The 27,612-nt window shown below is 48.5% G+C and overlaps 1 protein-coding gene across 1 annotated transcript in view; it reads left to right on the top strand.

Annotated features, from left to right (window-relative positions):
- PEBP4 (phosphatidylethanolamine binding protein 4) overlaps nucleotides 1-27,612 on the top strand; it is a 210,329-nt gene that overhangs the window by 110,785 nt on the left and 71,932 nt on the right. The window contains exon 5 of the mRNA XM_045853634.1: nucleotides 8,676-8,774. Coding sequence (XP_045709590.1) covers nucleotides 8,676-8,774 — 99 coding nt within the window. The remainder of the gene's footprint in view (nucleotides 1-8,675; nucleotides 8,775-27,612) is intronic.

Raw genomic sequence — 27,612 nt, 5'->3', positions numbered from 1 at the left:
GAGGGTACAGCTGGGGGACGAGGGACATGGTTGTACGATGAATCCCAGAGAAGCCTTTCCCTTGTCCACCACAGGGACTGGCATTTATTGATCACTTAACATGTGCCAGGTGCTGTTCTAAGCCCTTTATTAACTCACTCAACGTGCTCAACAACCTAAGAGAAAAGCCTGATGAGTACTGTAATCGCTATCTTACACAGTGAGCCTGCGGCCCAGAGCGTCTGGGCAACGTGCCGGGCTGCCCGGTAACGAGGCGGGGTTCACCTCGCTGGGAATACTGCCTCAGATGGGTTCTCTGATCCTTCTCAGCCTCAATTTTCCCATCTGTAGACTCAGCACAGAAACCTCTATTTAGTGGAGTTTTCCTGCAGTGGCCCCTTGTCCCCAGTAATGTGACTCTGGCTACACCGAAGTATGGCCGTAGCTGACTCGGACCGGTATCACCTGCCACCTCTGACCACAACATCTGGCCTTTGCTGAGTCTGCGTTTATTCTTCCCGGGATGACCTGCTCTAGATGGATGTCCCCCGCCCCACTCTCAGGAGTATATTGTCCCTCACTTGTGTCCCCCAGCCCTTCATGTGGGTCTCCCACAGGCGTGTCACACTGTACTGTTGTCATTTACGGGTCTGCCTCCCTTGTTGGTTTGTGAACCATGCCAGGCCATCAGTGTCGGATGTCACCCCAGGTGGCCAAACTCATTGAAGCAATGGCGATCTTCAGCCTGAACACAACGCAGTAGCTGCCTTCTAATGTGTAAGACGCTCTGCCAAGTGCAAGAAAGGTGGGACTTGTTCTAGGCAGTTCTCAAAGACAGAACAGCAACAAGTGTAAGTTTTAAGGGGTGGTTTTTGGCTCCATGAGATGTGGCCTCAGTGCCTGGGTGAGTCTCATCCACAGGGAATGAGGGACAGCCCTTGCTGGGAGCGCCCGGGTAATGCTGGATGGTTGCTGACTAGCTTTGTCATAAAGGAAATGTGACCCCAGTTTCCTCCTCTGCTCCAGGGTTCTGTGGTCTGTCCCATTCCCAGGCACACTTAGTGTCCCTGGGGACGGGGAGAGAGAGGGAGAGAGCGTGCAGTGAGGACTGTGTGCGCAACCCACTGACTCTGTGTGCTCCAGTGTCCCCAGGCTGGACCAGAGATGCAAGAGTTCCATCTCTCAGGCCCTGAGCACTGGAGACAGGCCTTCTGGAGGAAGTCTCCAGGCTGCCCAGGTAACTGCTATTTCAGGGACCCCTGGGAACAAACACCGAGGCCATTTGTTTGCTCTAACACTTGATCTGTGGACATTGCTTCACAGTCTTAAAAACACTCTCACACTCTTACCTCATTTTCTATTTAGAACCATCCTGTTGTGTGAGACACAGATTATTGCCATTTTGCAGATCAGTAAACTGTTCCTTGGTGAGGGTGAATAACTTAGCCCCAGACACTCAGCCTATTCATGTGACGTTTCAGGCTAGGATTCAGGACCTCTGTCATTGACTTGGGTTGTCTTTTCACAACATCAGATGCCTTTCTGAAGAGCAGCCTCTGGTGCTCACTTGCCAAAACCAGCACAGAAAACTGATGACACACCAGGTAGGACTGTGGGTGTGAAGAAGAAAAATGCCTAGCCCAGGAACTCTAGGGGCTTGTTTGTTTCATGTAGCAGCAAGTCCACTGGCAGTCCTGAGCGGATGGAGCTGCTCAAGGACCCAGGCTCCTCCATCTTTCCATTTCATCATCCTTCATACATAGGCCTTCAACCTTATGCTTGCTCCCCCCCACCCCAGTATCACATCACAGTCCAGATAGGAAGAAGGGAACCAGTAAAGACAACAGCAGTGTTCTCCTAGGGAGTCTTTGCCTTTGATTCAGGAGTTCCCCCCAGGGACTTTCTCCCACATCTCCTTGGCCAGAGAACGGCCTCCACATGGTGCAGGAGAGGCTGGAAAATCCAGTACTGTAGCTTTGCATCCCCCATAGTAGAGGACAGCAAGGATCGAAGTCATCGATCCCCATGACTGCACAACACCTCTACCTAAACGTGCCAAAGCGTGGCATGTGCCCCAGCTCCCGGGTCCAGGTGCTTCCGTGCACACGGCCCAGGAAGTGTCTTTGTCCACAGCTATGGAGAGAAAGGATGTGCTTCTGGTTGCCAGCCTGAAATGTGAGTCGGTCCTTGGGAAGGAAAGGCTTTAGGCTCAAGGGACAACACTGGGCTGCATCCTGGGGAGGCCATCAGCCCTGATGAGGAACAGCTGTTACACTCAACCTCCCCCAGGAAGAAGGCTCTTAACTAGATTTCCCATAGAGAACTTTGTGGGGGAGGTTCAAACACTACCAACCCACTACAGGCTAAATTTGTATGCCAACCAACATCGTAATGGATAGTGGGAGCAGAGGGTGACTTGTGTCTGTGACTTCAGATTCCGTCTGTGGTGTCCCAAGCCCCTTAATCTTCAAAGCCCAGGCACAAGGGACCTGTGGAGGTTGGAGAGCCTGTCCTCTTTATGTAGAGGGTACACGGTCTTCCCTGAGAGTGCACTGAGCAGGAAGAGAAACCGGGTTTCAATCAGTGGTGGATTTGGTTGGGGGCTTTTGGGAACCCGACTTTAACACTGTAGTGCTTGCCCCTGACTCTACATTAGTGTCACCTGGGAAACTTCCAGGTTGACAGCAATGCCTGGGCCCCACTCCAGATCCCTTAAGCCAAGGGTCCGGCTTTGGTAGCTTAGAAAATCTCCCCTAGTGACTCTAATACTGAGGCAAGGGTAAGAACTTGCTATCAACTTGACCATGAACCTTAACCTTATCAGGTCAGCTCAGTCTCCCATTCAAGGACAAGTGTATGCTGACAAGCCACAACCATAATCATATCATAAAATTAGAGAAATACAAAGCCAGATACTCCCCTGTTCCCCATGGTCCCCAGATGGGCTAGAGGAATGTCTGAGTCGTAAGGAGTCAAAGGCCCAGTTCTAAAACGTCCTGGGGTTGGTTTTGGTTGGGTCTGTTAAGACACACGGATGAGAGTGATGGCCATGAACGAAGCGGTTTGTGCTCACAGGTCCCTAGAAGCAGGAGCCACTGCGGCCCTCCAGGGCCACCCAGGGAGGCACCAGGGCCTGCCAGTCAGGGAGCCGAGGAAGCGGCAGGGAAAGCAGGGGCGAGAGCCCTCACTGCGGGTTTTTGTGGGAAGGAACAGGTTAGGCAGGATTCGCAGTGACATAGGTTGGCTGTTTGAATAATGCTGGTGGGCTCTGGGGCAGAGGGGCCACCCCTGGCTGTCTGGTTTGTGGCCCTGGGATGGTTATGCTGGGGAGATGGTGGCTCAGACCGACAACGGAGGTGATGTAGGGTGCAGGCTCTGGACTGGGTGGTTTACATTTGAAGAGCCCGATCTGAGGGGAGCATTTGCTACCTGCAGAAACAGGCAGCCTCTCCAGGGCCAGCAAGGCCCAGACATGAAAATGTCAGAAAACAAAACACCCCATTAGTGCAGGTCCCACCTGCTTAGTATTCCTAGAACTTGAGACTATCTGCAGACACCCTGCCACGTTCTGCCCAAGGACACTTCCGCTCCTTCTCTCTGAACAGGCAGTTGCACGCAGACCCCCACCTGGCCAGGTGGAGGGAGAGGGTCTCCGCGCCTCCAGGGTTCACCTCCACATCAGGAAAGCCCCTCCACACAGAGTTACAGAGAGGGCGGCACGCTGGTCTGCCTCCAGGAAGGACCGCTCGGGACCGTGCCGCGCCACCCTCGCACGGGGCTGCACGGACACACGGTGGTCTTCCCTTCGGGCTGGCAGACACAGCCAGAGCGTGTGCTACGTGAAGCTTCAGAACCTACCATTGTTTCTGCACATCTTAGGCACTAGGGAACAACATAAAAAGTATGCCTGTCAATTTTATAGGCAAAAATGAGGTTTTATTTTATAATTTGCTATCCTCCAAATCAAATGTTTGCTCTTACTTTTATTGGTCATTTGTATTTCTTATTTTATGAATTGTCTATTCATGTCATTTTTCTATTTTCCCATTGGGTTATTATTCTTTTCCTCATTGACTTAAAAGCTACTTTATGTGTAATAAGGATATTAATCATTTTTCATAGATCTTGTAAATATTTTCTTCCAGCTTATTATCTTTGAATTTTAGAAAAGTTTCAAAATTATATCTAGTTAAATATATCAATCTTTTCCTTTGTGCCATTCACTGTTAACAGTCTGTGTGCACTTTTCCAGACATTTTCTATGCATATGCAAACATGTCTATAAATATATATATAGTTACATATAAAAAGTTTTCCTGCACATTTTACATGAGATCATACAAACTATTCTGCAACTTACTCATTCCGATTACTAGTATATTGTGGATAGTTTCCCATATTAAAATATGAAATTCTAACTCTAATGGAGTATTCCATTATATGAAATACTACAATTTTACTGAATCAATTTTGAAGCTTTTCTTTTTATTTTCACATTTAAATCTGGAAGTTTTGGGTGTATGGGAGAAATAGAGGCTGCAGTTTATTTATTCCAGGGGTTGAGCCAGCTGTCTCAGTAGGCTTACAAAGCAATCTCTCCTTTGCCTGGCGGTTTGAAACAACTTAATCATGTATTAAATGTCACCCATTCGATGACAACTGGATCGCATATTTAATGCACCTATACTGAGAACATGGGTTTCTCTCTAAGTTTTCTTTTTTGCTTCATTTACTTATTTATTTCTTAATCAGCACCACACTGTTGTGATTATTTTATTTTATAATATACGTTAATGTCTACAAAGTCAATATTATCCCTCTGTTTCATCTTTTCCAATATTGCCTTAGCTATTTTTTTCCATTTATTCTGAACTGTAGAATTATTCTATGAAGTTCCCAAAACATCTAGTTAGAGTTTTGATTGGAATTGTGTTAACTAACTCATTAAAGGATTAGTGACATAATTTGCTAGTGATTATTTCAGAATCGTGTTGAATTAATTAATTAAAGAATTAGTGACATAATTTGCTAATGATTACTTTAGTATATCTCTCCATCTCTTCAAGTTTTGTTTTTATGTACATTGGTGATGTTTTCTTTCTGTATGTCTTGCATTTTTCATCAAGTTTATTCCTAGATACTTTATATTTTTATTACAATTTGAAATGGAATTTTAAAAGTATGTTTTCTAATGGACTATTGTTATTGTCTATAGGAAAGTGCTCATTTTTTGTTCATTTTGTAACAACTCACTTTACTGACTATTAGTTTAGTTGTTTCCAGCTGGTTCTTTTGGATTTCTCATGTAGGCAATTGTGGCACTTGCAAAGTAAATAAATAAATAAATGATAGAGGATAAATGGTTTTATTTCTTCTTTTATGGTATTTATACTTTGTTTCTTTTTATTTTCTTATTGCCTTGGCAAGAACCAATCCCTGGATATACCACATTTTGCCATATAAAAGCATATAATGCACACTTTTTTGCCCAAATTGTTGAGGGAAATAATAAGGATGCGCATTATACAAGGGTATGATGATTACCTACTGTGGGTGTAGTGATGGGCATAATAATCCTGTGTAACGCACACAAAACTGGGTGTGCATCATACATGGCAAAATTTGGGTATCAATTAGACAATTTTTTCCCTCTGGGATTCCATTGGGATCACACACATGGACAGTTTATGATTTAATTCTACTCTTCCCCTAATATTTTCGTGTCTTTATCCTTTTCATCTGAGTTCTTGGAGATTTTCTTGTGTTTATCTTCATAGTCTCCAATTTAACTTCTTATGGCATCTAATATGTGGTTCTCTGCTTCTTTTGGATTTTAACACTCAACCACCAGTATTTTTCTCTAAAATACTCATCTTTGGAAAGTTGCCAGACTTTCTCCCAATTGTCAAAGCCTTATCATGTGCCTTCCCGAAACACCCATTTAATCATGCCAGTTGTCTGTTCAAACAATTTCAGTGGGTTCTGTAACAGAACAAATTCCAAACGGCTCAGGACACGGTAGGCTTTCTGTTATCTAGTTCCAATCACCTTCCGGCTCTTCCTGACTCTTTACCTGCTCATCCTTCAAGATCAAGTTCAAAAGATGACTCTATGAAGCCTTCCTGGACTCCTGAGGTGGAGAGGTTTAGGATCCCTCCTCTGTGCTCCCTCTGTATTTGATAAATGCTCCTATACTCTGGCACTTTGTACGGGGACCGCCGTTGTGTCTATGTCTGACTATTCAGAACAAGGGGAGGCCCAGGACTCTTCTCTATTTGTCTTGCTCACTTCTCACTGTCTCATACCTTTATCTTCTAAAATACGCACCGGTCCCTATTCAAGTTAAACCCAGTTATCATTTATTCCACACCCACAGTAAAAAGTGGGTGTGGAATAAAAAGCTCACAACTGTGGGTTGTAATATTACCCAGTGACCTTACTATGTATGCTTATGTATATTCGTTCCTTACTTTACAAAATGACTATTTCATACCTTCTTCTCCATCCGTAGACTTCCTAAAATCCCTCTTCTCCTGATGATCTTGCCTCTAATTCACTCAGAAAATACAACCGGAGACAATTTCCTCGCCCCTCACCGCCACATCTTCCAATTCCCTGTACCCTCTGCTCCCACCGAAGGCCTCCCCTTTCACTCTGCATCCTGCCCCTCCTGCTTCCCGGAGTCCTGGCCCTTGCAGTGATCTTGAGCATGCATCCCTCCCTCTCCACTGGATCACTTCCACTGGCCTGCAAGCATGCCTCTCTGTCATCTGTCCCTTAAAATATAAGAATAAAAGTAAAACTAAAAAAGATCTCTTAACTCTTCCTCCCACGCTAACAAGACCCCCTCCATGTCTCAGCTGTCCTTCTCACCAAAATCTGTTTTTTTAAATCATCTTCAGTAACTATCTCCAACTTCTCATCTCTCATGTCACCCCCACCTGTCCTTTCTACTCCACTGAAGCTGGTCTCGCCGAGACAACCGTGATCTTCAAGTTGTCAGGTCACATGGTCACCACTGTATCCTCATCTTGCTCTGCCCTCCGGCAGCATGCAGCCCAGTTGACCACTTTACTCCTGTCTCAGATTTCATAACAACTACCTTTCAGGTGTGCCCCCTACCTCCCTGGTCTTCTTTGCTCAATTCTCCTTCTCTTCTCAATGTTAGAGTGCACTCATGAGACCTCTTTTCTTTTCCGTGTCTAATCTTCCCATAAATAATTTTATTTTATGGATTTAGGCCTATTTATATGTTAATGACTGCCAAATTTATATATCCGGTCCCAATTTCTCCCCCAAAGTCCAGACTGTGACTTATATACTTGCTTGTATTCTAAGAAGCATGTCTAACTTATGTCTAAAACAGAACTCTTGATGTGCCCCTTTAAACATTCTCCTCTCCAGGTCTTCTCTGGGTCATTAAATGGTACCATTCATCCAGTTGCTCAAGCCAAAATCCCAGCCCTCATCCTCAATTTCTCTTTGCCTGCCCCTTTCTCACTTCCCTACTGACTAGTTCATCAGCAAATCCCTTTGATTCTACTTTAAAAGACTTCCCTAATCCATTTACTTGTTTCTGACCCCACTGCTACCTTCCTAGTCCAAGATACCATCATCTTTCACTGTACTACTGCAGTAGCCTCCCAACTGGCCTCTTGGCTTCCTCTCTTGCCTCTTGCCAACAACTCATTCTCCACCCAGCCACCAAAGTGATCTTATAAAATGTAAATCAGACCATATCATTCTCTTGATTTAGTCTCCTAAAACTCCCATGGTTCTGCCTCTCACTTAGGCTACAACCCCACTCCTCACACAGGCTGGGGGGAGCGGGGCACCCTGTTGTCTTGCCCCACCCACCTCTCCAACTCCGCCATGGCCACAGCCCTCTTGCTTTGCCCTGGCCACACGGCCTTCTTTCTGTTCCTAACTTCCACCTGAAGGCCTTTGTAGTGGCTACTTCCTATCCTTGGATTGCTTAACTCCTTCTCAGCTTACCCTATTTTATTAATTATAACACTAATCACAACTTAACATTTCCTTGGGCTGGTTGGGGTTTTTTGTTTATTTGTTTGTGTGTGTGTGTGTGCATGTTTGTGTGTTTGATCTGTGCGTCTTATCTGGAGTAAAAGCTTCTTGAGAGTTCAGATCACACTGTCTCGTTCCCTGTGGAATCCCAGCACCTGGTACAGTTTCAGGCACATACGATGTGTTCAGTAAATGCTGGCTGAAGGGATGAATGAGGCCTAGTATTCCTTGCAATTGGTGTATTTCCTGACCCAGATTAAGCTTTCCCATATTGGCTGAACTAATGGATAAGTTGTTCCAACTGCACCGTGAGCTTGAGAGCAGAGCAAAGGTGGAAACTGTTGTACGTTTCTTTGTTTCCTCCGCAGCACCTGGCATGATGCTAGGGATTTCCAGGTGCTTAATAAACATGCTTGTTTGATTTATTCCTCTTCATCATAAAGAGAAGCCCAAATGATTAAGCTGTCTTCTTAATCAACTTTATTTCTCTGAGCATAAACATGTGACACAGGAGGAATGTCATGAGAACCGAGATGACCTAAGTAGGAAGCTATGGGCATGGGTCAGCCATCCTGGGTGGGAGTAGAGGTACAGGAGGGTCTGTACCTGGTGGTTCTCCTAGCAGGATCCTGGCCCTAATGTGACATTTCTTTTTGGTATATGTGTTACAGACAGCAACCTACCTGCTGGTGATGGTGGACCCCGACGCCCCGAGCAGGTCTACGCCCCTGGCTCGGTTCTGGAGACACTGGCTAGTGACAAACATCACAGTAAGCTGGCCACGAGGCACTTTCTGATTCATTGCGGATTATGGCTAGGAGCTTATCATGCTCTGCGGCTCTCAGCTCCCATTCGAGAGGGTAGAGGGCGCTGCTGAGCAAGGACTTCTGTGTCAGGTCATCCCCAGTACCCAGTTCTCATAGCCCCTCCAAGGTTTTCTCACAATTTCAAAAACTGTCCCAGGATCAGGGGTGAACAGGTAAATGGGCTCTCAGAGTATCGGGGGGGGCGAGCCCCACTTTGTAGTGTTTGCTAATTTCTGTAGTGTAAATGCTCCCACCATGGCCAGTTTCACAACTGACTCACAACATTTCTGAAAATATAGCAATCGGCTCTGGCACGCCACTGCCAGGTGCCTGGACCTGGGGCGAGGGGTGATTCTGTGCAGTCCAGGTGGCAGAGCTGGGGTGGGGACAAGGGTCCTGTAGGAGCTTCTCCTTCTGATAGGCAGAGGAGGGGTGGCCATTCTTTCACTTGTACAGAAACAAACGGCCTCCCCTCATCCTGGTCCCTTTGCTGTCCTGTGTGAGAAGGAGCCTGGCTCACACTCTCAGAAGGAGGTCTGAGGTTGTCAATGGACATTGTGTGGAGCAGGGTGGAGGGAAGGTTCCATTGACAGACAAGTTTTGGAGACTCTGGGTTAACCTGACTCCATCCCATTCCCCCCTGAAGGGCTTTGCAGAACTTTCGGTATCCTAATAGGTGCTATGTAACATGCATTTAATTTTCGGCCTCACTTGACTATTGAATCTTTTGTTCATGAGTACTTTGGGCAAACCCACACTAGCTTCAAGCACATGCACATCTCTGCCTAGAAAGCCCACAAGTGACCTTCGCATAGGGTGTGCAAAGGCGTCAACCCCATAGGATGGTGGGAATGCAGAACTAGGAAGACAAAGCTTGGACTCAGGTGTGGCTAGTTCCCAACTCAGTGACCACCTCAGGTCACTCACCGGCTCTCTGGTGTCTCATCTTCGTCTGTAAGAGGCAGTTGTCACGATGACCCAGTGAGAGAGCACACCAAGAACACTTGGAGAAGGTGGAGGATCCCTTGGGTTTAAGGAGCTTGAGTTCTTCCTTCTAGTGCTATGGGACAGAGGAAAGGGGTGTCCATCTGAACTGGCTATTTTGATGTTCCTGAGCAAGGCAAGGGCTCTCCACCGCCACTGGAGTGGGGCTGTGGGGGAGTTACCCTGGCAACCAACCCTGCCCAGGGACCACAGGCCCTTCCCAGGCCCTTCCCACTCCTGAGGGAAAGCAGGGGTGCCAATCTGCCCACTGCCCCACCAAGCCACCTGGGCCTCCTGGCGCGACTTGGAGACACATGAGCATGCGGAGGGCCAGAGCAGGGGGTGGGGAGGCTCATGCCATTGGGGCAGGGAGGAGAGCTGAGGGCACAGGGGGAAAGATGCTGGAGCCTGTGCCCATCCAGAGCATTGCTATTTTCTGTGCTTGGGGCTCCCTGGTGGTTGTAAGGAGCTGAAACTCTTGAAAACAAATGTTACACTTATGGGCCACCACCCACACAGGGGTGTCTCTGGGAGGGTCCTCCTGGGCAATTCTGAGGCCAGAAATCAGGAGCTGCTGGGGATGAAGTAATGTCAGGGTTGAGGCTTCCTCTCTTCCAAGCCTGATGTCTCCCCACCCATTCCTCTCACCCCAATACTCACTCCAGACAGTTCTCTCACATGAGCCTTGTGCCTCAGCAGCTCATCTCAGAAGCAAAACAGGTGGCAGGTGCAGGTGGCAGCTGTCCGGCAAGGCTGCTAAGCCACAGAGCTCACCAGGGCCACCTGCCCGAGTGTGGCCCCTGGCCTTCCCTCTCAGGCTGGAGGAGGCTTGGGTTTCTATCGCATTTTCACCCACTTTCCCTGGTGCAAGGGCCAGCAGGAAGCAGCAGCTCTCAGCTCTATCCACTTGACCTACCCACCAGCCCCCGGATTCCACCAGCTCCAGACCCACACAGACTGGGCCATTTGGGTCTCGGGCTGTGGACCTTGGCCAAAGGAAGACAGGATTCTAATGATACCCAGAGGCACTTCCTTTGTGTTGGTGTGAGCTGCTACTAAATGGTTTCAAATATTAGAGCCCATTCAAATAAGCTTATTAAAATGCAGATTCCTGGATGCCACCTCAGTCAGTCTGGAGAAGGCTCGGCATCCACACTTAACAAGCATCCAGGAGGAGTTTAGCAGCTTGAAGGAAGATTGGAGAGTCCTGTGTCAGAATCCCCAGGTCGTTTTTAACATCAGGTTGTGGAGCAATTTTCAAGTGAAAAGCACCTTGAAAGTTCCTTTTGATCCTCACAACGACTTTGTGAGCTGGGCATTATTCCCATTTTATAGATGGGCAGAGCAAAACCTAGACAGATTGAATGATGCAGCCTCTCAACTTAGTGGGCTTTAGAGGTGGGTCTTCAATGCAGGACCCCCAACTCCAAACTGTACACCCTTCCTGCCACACCTCGTGGCCTGTGTTCATAGCACATCCCTTCCACCCTCTCCCATGTGACAAGGGCGTGTCCCTGTGCCCTCTGCAAAATGGGACCATGATCTCTATGCTTCCCCCACCAGACTGGGGCCCTATTCCTGGTTATTTTTTATGGGTAGATACGTCCAGCCACCCTCTCCAGGGAATGCTACCTTGGTGAACAAAACATACCTGACAAGCATTTTGAACCTCATGAAAGTAAACCCTCATGTTATCATCACCTTCAACAGTAAGTGGCCTCAGCAGTAAGGCGTGTCATATAGTCGCTCAAGACATGAATGACAATGGCCCTACGATTCACGATGGCCACAGAGGCAAACCTGATGGAACCAGAGGGGCCCGGGGCCTAACTGGGTGGTGGACTGGGAGCCATACCTGGGGGAGCCCCTCAGCAGGGACAATTTTGTGGCTGTTTTCCCAGGTTTAAACAAGACGGCAACCAGTTCTTAACAATACAGGAGGCATTTAGCTCCCCCACAGAGAGGCTGGCAGGGCCTGTGACAGATGAGCCCTTAAGTAAAACTAAAAGTAGAGAGAAGTCCATCAGCAGGGACCAGGCGTTTGTGGTTCGTGTCGCTCCTTTGATTCCACAAATACAGACTGACTATCATTGGCCACAGTGTAGTGTGTAAGAGCGTGGACCCTGGAGCCAGATTGCTGGGGCTCCGATCTGAATCCACCAGCACTGACTCAGTGATTTCAGGGGGCAAGGTGCTCAGCCTGGGCTTCAATATGCAGACTTGTAAAGTGGGGACACCAGGAACCCCTACCTCATGCTGCTGTTAGGAAGCTTAAATGAATTATTTTAAGTCAAGTGCTTAGGACAGTACCCAGAACACAGAGTAAGCTGTCCATCACTGTTGGCTGAGATGCTATCATTGTTGCCTGGAGTCAGGTGCTGTACTTGCGCTGGGGTCACAGAGGCAAAGCAGGGGACATCCCTGCCCTGCGAGAGGCAGAGGAAGGAGGCTGCGGCTCGGAGCAGGGTTGCAGGAGCACCGGGGCTCCCTCCCGTCAGAGCTTCCTGCACCTGCAGCTTCCCATTGGCTCAGGGGCAGGACTAGACTGCGGTCCCCAAACCTGGCCAGACTGGGGCAGGCAGGGACTGACGCATAAAGCGTACTTCCTTCTTGTCCCCCTCCTTGAAAATCCCTCCTTGAGCACTGACACTCATACCACCTTCCACCCCCGCCCTGTGCCACGTCCTTAGTGTTTCCTTTAAGATGTTTTTCAGTTCTAATTCAATCTAATGAATACTCTTCATGCTACAGCCTAATTAAGATATCAATTAATTTGCATCATTCACTTCAGGAGAGATGCTTACTGGTTCCTCTTCTGTTTGTGTCTGAATGTAGTGCTCAGAGCTTTTCATGCAGATATTTTCATCAGGGTTTTTATTGTTCGTGGGAATATTGAACACAGGAAGACAGTATATTATGATGAAATATCATGATTGGTGACAAAGAACACGAAGAACAATTAAGGAGGCAAGAGTACCTTTTTTCCTACAAAAAAGAAAAATCTTCCTAGAAACCATCAATGATTCTAAAATTTGCCCTGAACATCTTCTTTGTTTTAATAAAGAGATGGAAATGGTAAGTTCACAGTTCCCTTTCACTCGGTGCCCTCGACCTTTGGCAGCTGTAAGTGCAACCAATTCTGGGTTGAATCAAAAGGACCTCTAAGGATTCATTATTCTGTCTACAATTTTCTATAGTGTTGGATTCTTCCATAATTAGAGGGTTTTTAAAGGCCCCCTGAGTGTGAATAGGATGAATGAGAGACCCAGTAAACAGGGCTGGGACCATAGCCCCTGCTTTCCAGTTATGCGGGTGGCACGTGGCAGGGCTCTTGTATCTGAGCGATCGCTCCCACTGCTGAGTGATGTCAGACAAGTTACTTGACCTCTCTGAGACTGCTTCTTGTCTGCAAAACTGACACAAATCCCTACGCTTCAGGGCTAAGACAAGGAAAAAAGGAAATTACATATGCAAAGAGGAGATGCCTCCCCAGAGAGAGGCACTTAGAAAGCGACAAATTTATCCTTGTTCCTAATCAATCGAGCAGCAGATCCTGTACAAATTTAAATATATATATATATATATTTATAAAATCTGATTTTCTATATGCTCATAAGAAAGCTCAAGATAACAGAAGAAGAAGAAACGATCTTTATCAGGACCATGTGTTCAGGCAAAGAGGTCACGCCAAGGAAACAGAATTAATTTTTAGTTTCACTGCTGATATCTGTGCACTTCTCTGTGCACGCTTCGCCCTGTACCGTGAGGGTCCATTTTAAGTAATAAACACTGCAAGGCACAGCTTATGCTCCTGAAGGGCATGTAGGCCAGATCTGTGGGCCACAAGGAGCATTTGGTGATGGGGACAAGGCAAAGGGGACTTGGTTATAAACCAGGCTTGGGCTTGGCCCCCAGGAGGGGAGGGGAAAGAGCCTGCACATTTGGGTCAGATGAACCAGGGGAGGTTCCAGACTCTGCCACTTTCAGGTGCTAATCTCTGAGCCTCAGGTTCTTCACCATTGAAATGGGCACAATAATAATGTCTATTTCCCAGGGTTCAATGAGATCAAGACTCCTGAACCAGAATGCAATAGAGCAGGACCTCGGTCAATGGGATTCTCTCTCCCACAGCCCCAACTTTGAACTCTGACCCCAGCAGCCACTTAGGATTTAGCAGCTTCCCTTAAAGTATTGGACTCCCGTTTTGCCAAGTCAGAATTCTAGACCACGTCCCAACACACAGACCTTAGGGTAAAAACACAAAAACAAAAACACTCATTCTTTTGCCTTTTGAGTCAAAACAGATTCAGGCCCAGCCTGAGGACCTGACCTGACCCTGACTTACTTTGGTGGGGGTAGCAGTTGGGAGGAAGGGAAGGGTCTGTCCCACAACTCAGCCTGTGGGAATCGCCCTGTCACCCCTGGACCAGGCCAAGGCCGCTGGACACATCCCAGACCACAGCCAGGGCCCGTGGCAGGCCTGCGGTGTGCTTCCCACACCCAGGGCTGCGCCTCCAGCTCTTCTTTCTAACGCCCCCTTGCCATCTCCTCATCTCTCAGTCTCTACGTCGCTGTTCCTGTCCCAGCCCAGAGATGCCTTTACTCTCATTCAGAATAATTTCAGCAAAATGTTGCTACAAAGTAGAACATTATCTTTTGATGAATGTTTTTAAAGCCCTTCAGGTTTTCATGGTGATTTGCAGTGTAAAATTATTTGCAGATAAGAGCCAAATTAGCTCTCGTACACTGAGGTCGCTGTGTCCTGTTATCCATGTGAGCAGTGTTTAAATATAATCAGCCCTTAGACTAATGCAGCATAATTGTTCACTTGAAATAGATTTTTTTTACTCCATTCAATGAGTCATTAAAATATTCAAAGGATAATGCAGTGAATTGGAAATGAATTTATCATATTATCCCATGCACACTGTAGTGCTTCAGGTAACTAAGGAGAAAAGGGGAGAGAGAATAAGAATATAATGTGTACAGGCAGGAAGGGGCCAGCATATAAAGGAATGTGGTAAACAAAGCTTTTTCATTGGTTTATGGAAAGTATGTATAGAAAGGCTGACCAGGAGGAGTGAAAAAAAAAAAAGGAAAATGCTGTTCTTCGAAAAGCCCAATCTCTCCCTCTCCCTTTTCGTCCCTCCCTCTCTCTCTCGTTCTCTCTCTCTCTCCACTCTGAGATTCTGTGCTCTCCGCTGTTAACTTATTTTTATCAAATATGTTTATATCAGAAAGTCGTTATGGAAACCAATTCTGCCATCCAGGAGAATTCCTGGATCAGGCAGAAAATTCTCTCTCTTTTTCTTTCTCTCTGACACACACACACACACACACACACACACACACACACACACACCCATAGACGCCCCAAAAGGAACAACACGGTCTTGCTCACCCAGTTCTGAACTCAGCTCTGACAGAGACAGAGGATGACACCTGGCTTCCCTCAGTGGGCGAAACTGTCCAACAAATAAGACCGAGACCGACAGTCCCAACCCACCTGCCCTAACATAAGGGGCCTTGCCTGGTCGTGGTCCACGGGCCTCAGCCCCCACCCCAAGCGCACTTGCTTAGGAAGAGACACAGGGGTGGGGGCAGCGTGTTTGGAACGGTGGTCCTCCCTTGATCCCAGAAGAGTTCTTGCAGTGACCACTGTCCACACCACAGTTGGGTAATGTCTTCTGTTCTGGCCGCACTATTGTAAGAGGGATAGTGAGCCACCTGAGGAAAGCAATCGGAACAGCGGGGCTCTGAGAGACCGTATCAGGGGAGCAGGAACGGAGCGAGGTGGGAAGGGTGTGAGAACTGCCCTTGAAGGTTATTTAAAGATTTCCTGAACAATCTGAAGGAATCAATTAGAAAGCAGGGGTGACCCTGCTGTGCTCCACTGGGCGTTTACATGTGTTCCAACGGGTGGCATTTACATGCAAGTGAATTTTGGCTGCCTATAATAAAAAACTTTCTAAGAATTTGAACTGTGGAAGAGCTGAGCATACACTGCAGGGGAGGGGGCTTTTATCACTGGAAGGACCTACCCAGGTCCTTCACTCAGGAACCACCCACTGTGTAGAAGGCCAGAGAGATGACCTACAGGATGTGCCCCTTGGCATCTACCACGTTTCCACCTGCCATATTTCTTCTGGCAAGACACTCTGCTTACAGCTTATACACAAATAACACATCAACAGTAATAATTAAAGAAGCAAGAATAAAAAGGAGAAAAGATAAGGGAAGAAGAAGAAAGAAAATAAGAAAAATCACTCGCACACTTAGCATGTGGTGCTGGGCACTGTGCTTCCATGAATATCTCATTTACTCCTCACAGAAGCCCAAAGGGAGGGTCATGTCAACAAGGAAGTCAAGGCCTAGAGGGGCTAAGCAACATGTTCTTTTGCCACAGCTAGCGAACGGCTCACTGGGATTTGAACTGAGAGCCTACCCAAGTACCATGACTCCACATGACCTCTCCAGAGTTCAGGCAGATCTCACCCCCAGGCCGCAGGCCCAGCTCATGTGACAGTTTACACCAGGACCAGGAACGGCCCCTACAGGCACTGGTGCTGGTGTGAGCTTCCCCAACCTTGACCCTTAGTCCCCATTCTCAGCCACACCCTCTTCAACCACAGTGCAGCCTGGACCTGGGCCCTGGAGTGCAGCGTGGACCCAGGGAGGGAGATTCTCTGACTCACTGTGAGCAAGTTATTTCCCTCCCTCAGTCTGTCCCCTCATCGGTAAAAGAGACAGTAGCGTCGCCTGGCAGGAATGTTGTGAGCACTCATGTGTGAAGCACCCAGCATACAGCGTGAAGGATTCGCTATGTCTCTACTCTGAGCTGCTACACTTCCCTAAATCCCCCAAGAAAAGTACAAAGTTGAGCCTTTGATGGTGAGGGGCACATGTCGCCCCCTAGAGGCAGAACAGGGCCTAGCCAGGAGAATGAACTGCCCACGTGGTTACCACCTAAAAAACCTGGAGGGGAAAAGACCCCTGGGCATAGGACCTAACAGGGAGGTGCTGGCTCCAACTGTTTAACTTGCATTGTGCTCAGCACTGTGGCTATTAAAAAATAATGGTAGATTAGATAGGTAGATAGATAGATAGATAGATAGATAGATAGATAGATAGATAGATTTGACAAATAAATGTTAGAAGAATTTAAAATGTGTTTGCTCTGCTCCCTAGCTGGAAAGGCAAGGTCAGCGTATAGGAAGTGAAGAGAGGAATTCCTGGGGTACAGTGTTGCCACCAACTGGCCTCCTCAGGCCCAGTGGCTAGGGGAGTTCAGAGCACACTCCCCTCTGTAGTGATGCAGGTCCCCCTTCGAGGCTCAGTGCAGGCATTGCCTGCACTGAAAGGCTCACCCTGATGCCCCCAGATGGAGCTGGTCAGTCCCACCCTGTGCTCCTCCCGCAGTCTGTCAAAGCTTTGCCCGTGCCCTCCTCACAGGGGGTTGTTTTTATTTCTGAGTCTCTTTTCCCGATGAGAGCGTGAGTTCCTGGGCAGCGGAGCTGCGCCTTATTCTTCGTCCATCCCCAGCACTCAGTGCACTGCCCAGAACATAGAAGGCCCTCAGTAAAGCTGAGCAAGTCCGTGAGCAAGTTCTCACAAGAGAGTGAATGGATAAAAAATGAAGGTGGGAGTAGAAAGATGGGTGGACAGACAGTGGTTGGGTAGGTGGATGGATGGACAGACAGGGTGATGTTTCTCTGCCGATGACTTCGCAGTGGAGATCAGAGCTGAGCGGGGGCTTGACCTATGGGCAGGCCTGGCCGAGGCAAAGGGTCCGTACAACAGACTGCATTCAGGAAGGGAAGAGAATAACTAAAACCTCAGATGTTTGACGGGGGTAGAAAAAGAAACATAAACACCGAATTAAAATTCAACATGGCTGAGTTCGTTAAGGCCCTTATCACCTTTCTCTAGAAGTTATTGACGGGTCCCTCTCCTGCAATCTCACCCTCTGCACGAGTGTCTGTCTTTCCTTCAATGGGCAGTTCTTCTAAACCTGAGCTAGGACCATGTTACCTCCCTAGTCAGAACCCTTCAGCGACTCCTCCATGTCTCAGGACAGAGCCCTAGCTGGTCGGAGTATTAGCCACCGCCTCTGAAGCTCTGGCCCCTGCCTGGCCCACTGGCCCCTGAGGTTCTGTATGTCTCTGGCATCTGTGGACCTTGATTTGCTCTGTTTCTCTCCCTAGGAAGCTACAAACACTTCTATAATCCACAGTCTACAATCTGCAAACACTTAGTTGCTTTCCATGAGTTAAGGTTTCTAGATGAAGCACATCTTCAATGTATAGCAAGAATTTATATTTACACTCACAAAGTCGTTTACAGAAACAGGAGAGGAAAATGTGGATTTCTGAATTTGGGTTTGTGAGTGCAATATCCATCCACATCAAAATCCAATTAAATTTAATAAGTAGATGGTTTGGGACTGCATAGAAAACAGCGAACATCAGGAGCTAGCATGGGTTCACTGAAAATAAGTCAAACCTGACCACTCAGATTTCTTTGTGGACAAAGGCACTGGTCCAGTAAACCAGGAGGGAGCTATAAGTAAGCACAGCACAGCTGGACTGACCCAGGCATGAGGCCAAGTCAATTGTGGTGACCGTGTGGGCAAGGGAGAGAAACACAGCTTCACTGACTACTGTGTCAGGTGAGTTTGTAGCTTCAGAACAAACCACTGCTGAAGAGTGTTGACTAACGAATTGGTGTCAACCTTACCCGCGATCCCTGGCCACATGCCACAAAATTGTCATAGGCCCCACCTTGCTCACCAAATTTGCAGGACATACGAGTTTCAAGGAACTACTGAGATGATGGGTGGCACAAATAGCTACTTTAGGCAAATTAGAAGGAATGGGCCTGTACTGAAATAATTAAATTTAATGGTATTATTCTAAAGTTCTATATTTAGGTTCCAAATCAATTGCACGAGTACAAAATGAGAAAGATCTGGCATGGCAGGAGTTCATGAAATATCACAGGGGGAAATATCAGAGGAGTTTTAGTTAAGTTTTAAGCTAATTTTAAGCTAATAATAGAATGTCAAACCATAATGCGGGAGTTAAGAAAGTTAATATGATCTTAGGTTGCATCAATAGAAGAGGCTTTTAGATCATTGAAAACTATAATTCTCCTCTTCCTGCACTGGTCAGGCACCTCTGCTCATTCATTCATTCATTCATTCAGCATGTGTTCAGGACATCCAGGACCATAATTTCATTTAAGCACTGTGGCTTAAAGTTTTTAAAATCCAATCCCATCCAGTGTCTAGCAAGGGCAGAAGTGAAGCAAATCAATGGCTGCAGTACAAAGTAGGGAGTGTTAGGACAGAGCTAAGCTCCAAGAACCATAAGAGAAGAGAAGGTGGGTAAGGAAGGTCATCACAGAGGAGGTAACCCTTGAGCAGGCAGGAGGAATTCACTGGGTGCACAAGTGAGGCAAGGGCATGTAGGCAGAAGGAATGGCAGGAGCAAAGATCCTGGGGTAGGAACAGGTTGGCTGTTCTCCAGAAACGGAAAGACCACCTGTGCTGCTGAGACAGAGGGATCCATGGGAAGTACACCCGCGCAGCGGGATCACCCAGGAGGCCACACGCAGGCCATCCCAATCAGAACCTCTGGGAGTGGCGCCCAGGTGTGGTTAGTTTTCAGATTCCCCTGGGCGTACAAATGTGCATCTGGGTGAGGGGAGGGGAAGTGGGAGCTGCTATTCGATGGGTAAAAAGTTTCAGTGATACAGAATGATTAGGAGATCTACTGCTCACCTACTGCACACCACCAACCCTGTACTGTAAACTCGGAAATGTGGTAAGAGGGTTAGGCTTCATGTTCAGTGTTCGTCATGCACACACGCACACACACGCGCACACACATGCACAGTGGGTGTGGGAACTGAGAGCCATTGGTGTAGGGCCTTGTGTCCAGGCCTGGGCAAGGAGGTGGGCATGAGGGCTGTTAGAGGGCATTAAACCGGAGAATGAGAACTGCTCTGAGTTTTTAAAAGATCACTCTGACTGCTGCTAAGGTGGCAGAAGGGTGGCCCCGAGGGGCCATTTGCTCCTTCGGGAGGGATGAGCGTGGCTTGCACCAAGGTGAGAGCAGCGGACTTGAGGAGGAGAGCTTTGGGGTCTAGTTTGAGATCAAGGGCCAACGGGGTTTACCAATGGATTAGAGGTGTAGGGGGAAGGGTAGTCCAGGATGGCTTCTGGACTTGGGGCATGAGTGAACGAACGGCGGTGTTGTTTCCTAAAGTGGGGCACCCTGCAGGATGGGCAGGTTGGGGTGCAGAGGGGGAGATCTGAAGCTCTCTGTCTTAGGTGATGTTAATGCGGAGATAGATGCTCTTCTGATCCACACTCGGGATACTTCAAGCAGGAGATGGAAATGAGTCTGCAAGTCAGGGGAGACGCCTGATCCTGGGCTACCCTGGGGGCATTTGCAGCCCTGGGCTGAGCGATGGCCATTGAAGGCTGTCTCTTGAGGAGTAGTGGGGTGAGTAGGTTGTCTTTGGAGATGTTCAAGAAGAAGCCATCTGCCAGGGATTGGACCAAAGGTTGGGTGTGATTGGCTCTCAGCATCTTTCTCCAACTCCCAGCTTTGGCGTTCTTATTAACGAGCCTGGCACAGCCTGCCCCGAGCAGAGCACCATGCTAGGACGAGAGCGAGGGCCTTGGAGGCCACAGGGAGCTGGTTCCATTTAGCAGGAGACTGGGTGATCCTTTGGGAAGAGCTTAGGACCAGGATGCAAAAGACCACTTGTTCGCTGGATGGCACTGCTCCACAAGTTCCCTTCTGTGGGTCTCTGATACTGAGCCTGCAAATGAAGCAGATAGATTTGGGTGCTAACTACCAGCCCCGAAGTCTGGGGCTGAAATTCCAAATTTCAGCCTCTGATTAGCAGCCCCCAACTTTTCATTCTGCCAAAATGTTGTTCCTAGGCACACCAGGCTCCCCGAGGCCCCCACACGTAGAACAGGCACCACATTCAGGGCAGTTCACTCCCAGCCAAGAGAGTGCGTTGGAGCGCCAGAGACAGTGACATTATTAGAGGGAGAATGTGGAAGCTGCTCCCATTTATCTGCAAAGGTAAATCACGAGCTGGAGTTTTCTTTTAGCAACACCTGCCTCGGAACCTACTTCCCCAGTGATTTGCAAACCCCAGGTGGGTGTTGCCAACCTCAGCTACAGACCTGAGCAGACTAGACTAGTCCAGTGTGCAGAACGAGCCCTGAACAGCTCTGGTTTAGGAGAGAGTCAGCCAGCAGTCTCTGCACCAAATGGAGGACAGCCCCAGGGCAGGAGGTGCGTTGGGGTGGCTGGATACCTGCAGCCACACCCGGGTGAGCAACAGGCCTTGAGCAGGCTTGGGGTGCAGGATGGGGAGGTGGGGCAGGGTGCTCCCTGGCGCTCTCGTGCCAGCCTCAGCTCAGAAACACACGGTGGAGTCTGTGTGGAGACATCAGAGGGGCAGGAGAAAGCAGCCTGCGCCGGAGCAGTGGGCTCTGCTGCTTCCCAGAGATGGAGAGGAGGAAGCCGGAGCCCGAGGCTCAGGAGGAATCTGGGACTCTGCTCGGGTGGGGCAAAGGGGCAGCAGGGAGGGACTTCAATGGGGTGGAAGGACAGCCACCCGGAGTTCCTTGGGCTGCTGGCCTGTCAAGCCCTTGGCTAAGAATTAGCTTTTTCCCTTTCAGAGAGGGTGGAAGTCACTGTTTTCTTGTCTCCGTTGATGAACAGATTCTGGGTGGCAGGAGTCACCATAGAAACAGGTGCTATCTTAAGCAAATGAGCCTTATTAACCTTAAGAGTGGTGGAGTTTTCACAAGATTGCACATATAGGGTAGGAGGGAGAGCGGGTTTGGTGGGGGAGGGCCGCAGTGGCTGGGGAGCTAGCCGGGCTGCGTGGCTCTGGGTGTAGATGTGTGTGTGGTTTGTGTCTGTGTGGACGTGTGTCTACGTGTGCTTTTGTACAAGCGTTTCCCAGGGAGTAAACTCATGTTCTGCCTTTTCCCTAAGAAATTCACCCCCTTCCCCCAAACACCTTCTCTGTAGGCACTGGCATCCAGGCAGCAGAGGTCAAAAGCCCTGTCTCCACCCTCACCCTCTCTCCCACTGTGGTTTGCAGCCCCAGTACCCACTATGCATGAGGGCCGGGGGCCTCCCTGGGACCTAGCTCCCGAGACAGAGAGTGCAGTGTGGAAGCAGGAACACTGGCATCAGATGGACCTGAGTCCATGTGGCTACTCTGTGATTCAGGGCCAATGACCTGCCTCTGAGAGCCCCAGTCTGTAGGAAGTAAAAACACCATACCCCTCCCAGGGCTGCCACGGTGAATGATGACAAGGCTCCCTCCTGGGCTGAGAGAGGGGCCTCTCTCCTCTCAAATGGAGCTGTGAGCTCACCAAGGCTCTCTGAAGTCGAGGGTAATTTCTCCCCATCATCACTTGTTCAGCAGGTTTCCACTCATGCCTGCTGCGCAAAGCTCTGGGGGAGGTATAAGTGACGTGAGAGCCTACCCTCAGGGAGGTCCCATCATCTGGGGGAGATAGAAGGCTTTGAAACTCAGAAACACCACCCCGAAATACTGCACTGGATACAGAGAAGAGCTGTGGCGGCTCCTAGGGAGGGGCACCCAGGGAGCAGAAGGGGGTGGGCGGGGCTTTGAAGGCCAGGTAGGACAAGGGAGGGCAGGGAGGAGATGTCCAAGACAGGGGTGTATGTTCATCTCTTGAGGCAAAGTTGGCCCAGTTCTGGACTGTTCATACATGGTGAGGGGCAGTGGAGAACTGGCACTCTCCCTCGGGGTCTGAGAGGTGGGCTTATTGGCTCCAAGAAGCATGTCTGCTGCCCTCTGCAGCTCCCACTTGGGCAGGACACTCAACCAGCCCCAGCCCAGCTCCAATTCCAGGAAATAAAGCTGAACTGCCCTGCCAGGGACCCTGAGGAACAGTCCCGTGCAGCCCCGCCACACACCCCGTGCAGCCAAGATGGAGCCCTGGGCAGACACAGCAGAAGCGAACTTTATTTTCATTTGCCATGAGCTGTGAAGGATCCCCCCACCCACCCGAGCTGGGACAGGGTCGGCAGCATGGCTGAGGGACTACGCCCTGCCTCGCAGATTTCTAGATCTCCAGATCTAGAGCAGGGCCCTCAGAGTTCTGTGGTCCTCCACTTCACAGATCGAAGCTCATCAGTCGATTGTCGCCCAGAACTGATCTGTTGGCACCCTTAGTCTTCCTGCTCTTTCCTGTCACTGCCCCCACACTTTCTGAATGAGAAAAACCACCTGCCATCCCACCCTGAACCCTGGCACAGGCACTTTGGGCCTGGGGCAGTCACTGGGCAATTAACCAAGTCCCCAGGGATGGAGAGAGGAACCAGTGGCCCTGGGCTGCTCAGCCTCACCTCTCCTCATTTTCAATATCAAAATTTGGCCTTGTGCAAGCCTCACCTGGCCCAGCCACAGGCGGCCGAAGAGCACTTCCAGGGGGGTTCTCCCGACCCACCACCCCCGCCTTCCCTGTTCTCTTCCCCAGAGGCCTCAGAGGGGCCTGAAATCCCCTGCAGCGGGGACAGCACCACACTGTGACTGAAGGTGAAGCCGAAAGGGCTGCGTCCGAGGGGAGGCGTGGGCTGGCTGAAGCGCCACCCTGGAAGGGGCAGTAAGCAGTGTTGGAATTCTGGCTGCGCCACTCAGGAACACAGAGCAGGAGGCCAGCGGGCAGTGAAGGAAAGTCAGGTATGGGGAGCCAGCGCCAAAACGGGGAGTCAAAGGAAAGGAGGAGGATCTGAACCCAGAGGTGTCTCCCCACCCTTGCCCCCCAGCAGGGGTATGTTCTCCCCTCTACACCAGAACACGATGGCTGTTCCCTTCTTGGTGTTTTGGTTGCACCCAGAATTTAATTTATGAAAGTAACTTGAGTCATGACACAGAGATCAATGCCATTTGTGACTCACAGTTCCAAAGAGAAGAGGGCACGCCAAGCCCTGCCAGGCCATGCCACCCGGGGCTGTGCAGGGAAGCACCAGGTGGGTCAGGGGACAGAGGAAGAAGAGCCAAGCATGACCCGGGGCCTCTACTGTGGTTTCTTTGGGAAGGAATGAGCGAGGCAGGGCAGGCAAGCTGAGGTAAGCAAGTTTACAATCGGAGAGTTTGGATACTGTCAGCCGGCTCTGGGCTCTCGGGGTGTTCTCTGGTCGCCTGGTACCTGGCCCCAGGGTGATTAGGGCAGGGGATATTGGCTTGGTGGGTAAAAGATTCAGGAGGTGTGGTGGTGAGGAGTGGACTTTGAATTGGCTGGTTTGCGTGTGAAAGACTGGCTCACAGTCGAGTTGTTTGCTCTCTAGGAATTAGCTAGCCCAGGGCTGTCTCCAGGATTAGCAAGCCCGTAGGATGTCGAAGCATTTTAAAATACAGAAAATAAAAAGCATGATCAATACACCGGGAACTCCCTTTCCTCTGAAAGCTGCTCTTTTTTTTAAAGTTCTGCTCAAAAACCGCCTTATTCAGCATGCCTTCCTTATGACTCCAAGACCCCTCCCCTTCTCTAGCCTCCCACTTAGCACTTAGTCTGTGCCGCACAATTGAGCACCGGATTCCACGCTGTCTGGTTTCCTAGCTGTCCCAGGGCACTTGCCCTAGTTTCCCAGCCCCTTGGGAAGACTCTGCTAACCTTCCTCCTGCCCTGGAGCACGCCCGGCTCCTCCACCCAGAGGGTGACCAATCTTGGCAGCATCGCCTCTTCCTGGCCACCATCCCAGCCAGGGAGGTCGCCCCCACCACCCTGCCTTTCATGGTCTCATCCCCCTGTCAGTCTGCCACAATGTACTGCCTCGTCCCACCCACAGACAGCAGGAAGACCGTATCCTCCCTTCTTCTGACCACACGGACCCTGCAGCAGTGTGCCTGGGGCCTCCTCTGGCAAACAGACAGCCTCCGACACACCCACCCCGACCACCAACCTGCTCACAACCGATGACATACTCCCACCTCCCAAACTCTACTCTTGCCATCCCCTGACCCCAAAGTAGCCTCTCCCTTCTTCCTCTCCCAAATCAAACTGCCAAATGCTGCTTAAAGCCCGCCACATCACCTCAGAATCACACTGAGCTCCTGCCAGCTTGTTCACAGACTCGGCTGAACCTCCCTGGGCCCGGTGCCCTCCCAGGGGAAGTGCAGTGTTGGCCTGCAGGGCCTCGAGGGTCGCTTTCAGCTCTAACCATCTGGGGTGCTAACATTCTCTACAGACCTGTGGTGTGGTATCTGGAAAGTGTTTAGGCCACATGTAGGCAAAGAATAGGGCTTTCATGCCTGGCGTGTCCTCTCTACGGAGTCAGTGCCGAGTGCTGCCCAAGGAAGCCCCTCAGCTGCTTGCTATTGAGCAAACTGTCTCTGTGATAACAAGAGATAATGCCATTCAACTCAGCCAGACCTACTGAGGACCCCATCTGAGTGCAGCTCCCCACAAGGACTGTGAGAGCTCTGAAAGGATAGGGTTAAATTCTCACCTTCAAGGAACTTGGAACTCAATGGGGAAATGAATTACACACACACATAAGATTGTCCCTCTGTATCTGCTGGGGACTGGTTCCAGGACCCCCACAGATACCCAAATCTGAGGATGCTCAAGTCCCGTGTATAAAATGGCACCATATTAGCATATAATATGCACACACTCTAGATTACCTGTAATACCTAGTGCAGTATAAGTGCACATAAATAGTTGTGATGCTGTATCATTTGGTGTCCAAACTTCTGACATCTCTGGGCCACACTGGAAGAAGAAGAGTTGTCTTGGGCCACACATTAAATACACAAATACTAATGAAAACTGATGAGCAAAAAAAATGTTTTAAGTAAATTTATGAGTTTGTGTTGGGCCGCATTCATAGCCATTCTGGACCCCATGCAGCCCGCAGGCCTCAGGTTGGACACCCCCCTGGTTTAGGGAATAATGACAAGAAAAAAGTCTATACGTGTTCAGTGCAGCCCCAACCATCGTAAGACTCTAACTACATACACACATCAACAACAATGTAACATTTTTAGAAAGTATTTTCCATGTGCAGTCGGTTGACTTGGCAGGTGTGGACCCTGTGGAGGCAGAGGGCCCGCTGTGTACGTGCATATACTATTTGAGAATTGCCAAGGGGGCTGAGTGAATCTATGGGTTGAAGAGCCAACTCGAGTCACTGCTTTTAACCCTTACTTTGGATTTGTCGGCCCTTTACTCTTCAGTGCCTGACACGACGCCGGCGTGCAGCCGCCGTCAGTACTGACGTCCGCCGTGGTGTGGGCACTGTAGTGGGCACACTGGGCGCAGAGGTCAGACCTTTGGGGTGTGGCCAACAGTCCTCCAACTCTAAATACTCCCACATTAAATTTTAAATTGAAAATTCTCAATTTTAAATATTGTCCTCTTAACCATAGAAATGCTTTGAAATGACCCCATTTCAGCATACAAACTGTACCCCCCAAAATGTCTTTGATGCTTAGAATCACAAAAAAACCCTATCAAAGTGGGTGTTGATTTTTGCTTCAGAAAACATGATAAATCCATTTATATTTTATATTAATAAACAGTATAAAGTTTTGATAAATAAACTGCCTAATAAATGTGAAAAATTTCAGTTAAAAACCTCTTATTGAGAATACAAAAGACCTTAATATATAAAGTCTTATTTAATATATAAATGTGTAAAATATTTTATATATATACCTAGCATATTTATTATATATAAATATATTTCATATACAACTGTTATATAAGATATTCAATATATAATTAATATATAAACATATACAGTCTTTGCTTAATACACAAATTAATATTTCCCAAATTAATTTTTACATGTGCTCCTAGTTAATAAGAAAGGAATTTTTTTATTGGAACTAGACAAAATGACTTTACTGGAACGTAAGGTTATTTCTAGATATTAGTAGGTATTCTAAAACTACGGTTATTGAAAGGTATATGCTGGTGGGAGCATACACAGACATATCACTGAAGCTGAAGAGAAGGATCTGGAGCAGGTTGAGACACTCAGCGACTGATATAGGAATCATTTTAAAACCAAGGAGAAAGGATTGATTATTCCATGAATGGTTTGGGGATGGCTGGCTGATCATTTGGGGGAAAAAATAATGCCGAACCTCTTTCTCATACCATTATCAAAATAAATTCTAGATAGATTAAATATTTAAATGTTTAAAATTAGTCCATAAAAGAACCAAAAGAAAATATATGTTAGTATTTCTCTGATCTCAAGATAGGAAAATACTTTAACAATGTTTGTAATGAAATAAAATGATTGGACGATTTAGCCTCATAAAACCTTCAAACTTCTGTAGATCAAAAGCTGTCTTTAAAAAGTGAAGACGATCAACATGTTAGAAAAAACCGCGATGCCTAGGAGAAAGGCTCACTGCCCTCAACATATAAGCACATACAAATCTGTGAAAGAATAATCGTGCCGACTCATGGGTCTGTTGGAAGGATTAAAAAAGTAAAGCAGTATACAAAATGCTTAGGGCAATACCTGACATACAGTAGGCACTCAATATACGTTAACTGTTATTTAGTTTTTAATAAATGGAAAAATGGGCCAAGGACACAAATAGAAACTTCTTTTAAAAGAAATGCGATGAGAACACACGAACAGGAAGATCCGCGCAGGGGGCCCCGCGGTCAGAACGCTCGTGGGGACAGCACCACTGCCCTCCCCTCCCCACAGCAACCGTGGGCACTACACCGACGAGGCTCGAGTTCGTTTCTGAAAAATAATAATAATAACATCCAGTGTCC

The sequence above is a fragment of the Phyllostomus hastatus genome, unplaced genomic scaffold (assembly GCF_019186645.2).
Source record: "Phyllostomus hastatus isolate PE091 unplaced genomic scaffold, TTU_PhHast_1.1 phas_contig_98, whole genome shotgun sequence".
NCBI lineage: Eukaryota > Metazoa > Chordata > Mammalia > Chiroptera > Phyllostomidae > Phyllostomus > Phyllostomus hastatus.
This window is presented reverse-complemented; position numbering and strand designations above follow the sequence as displayed.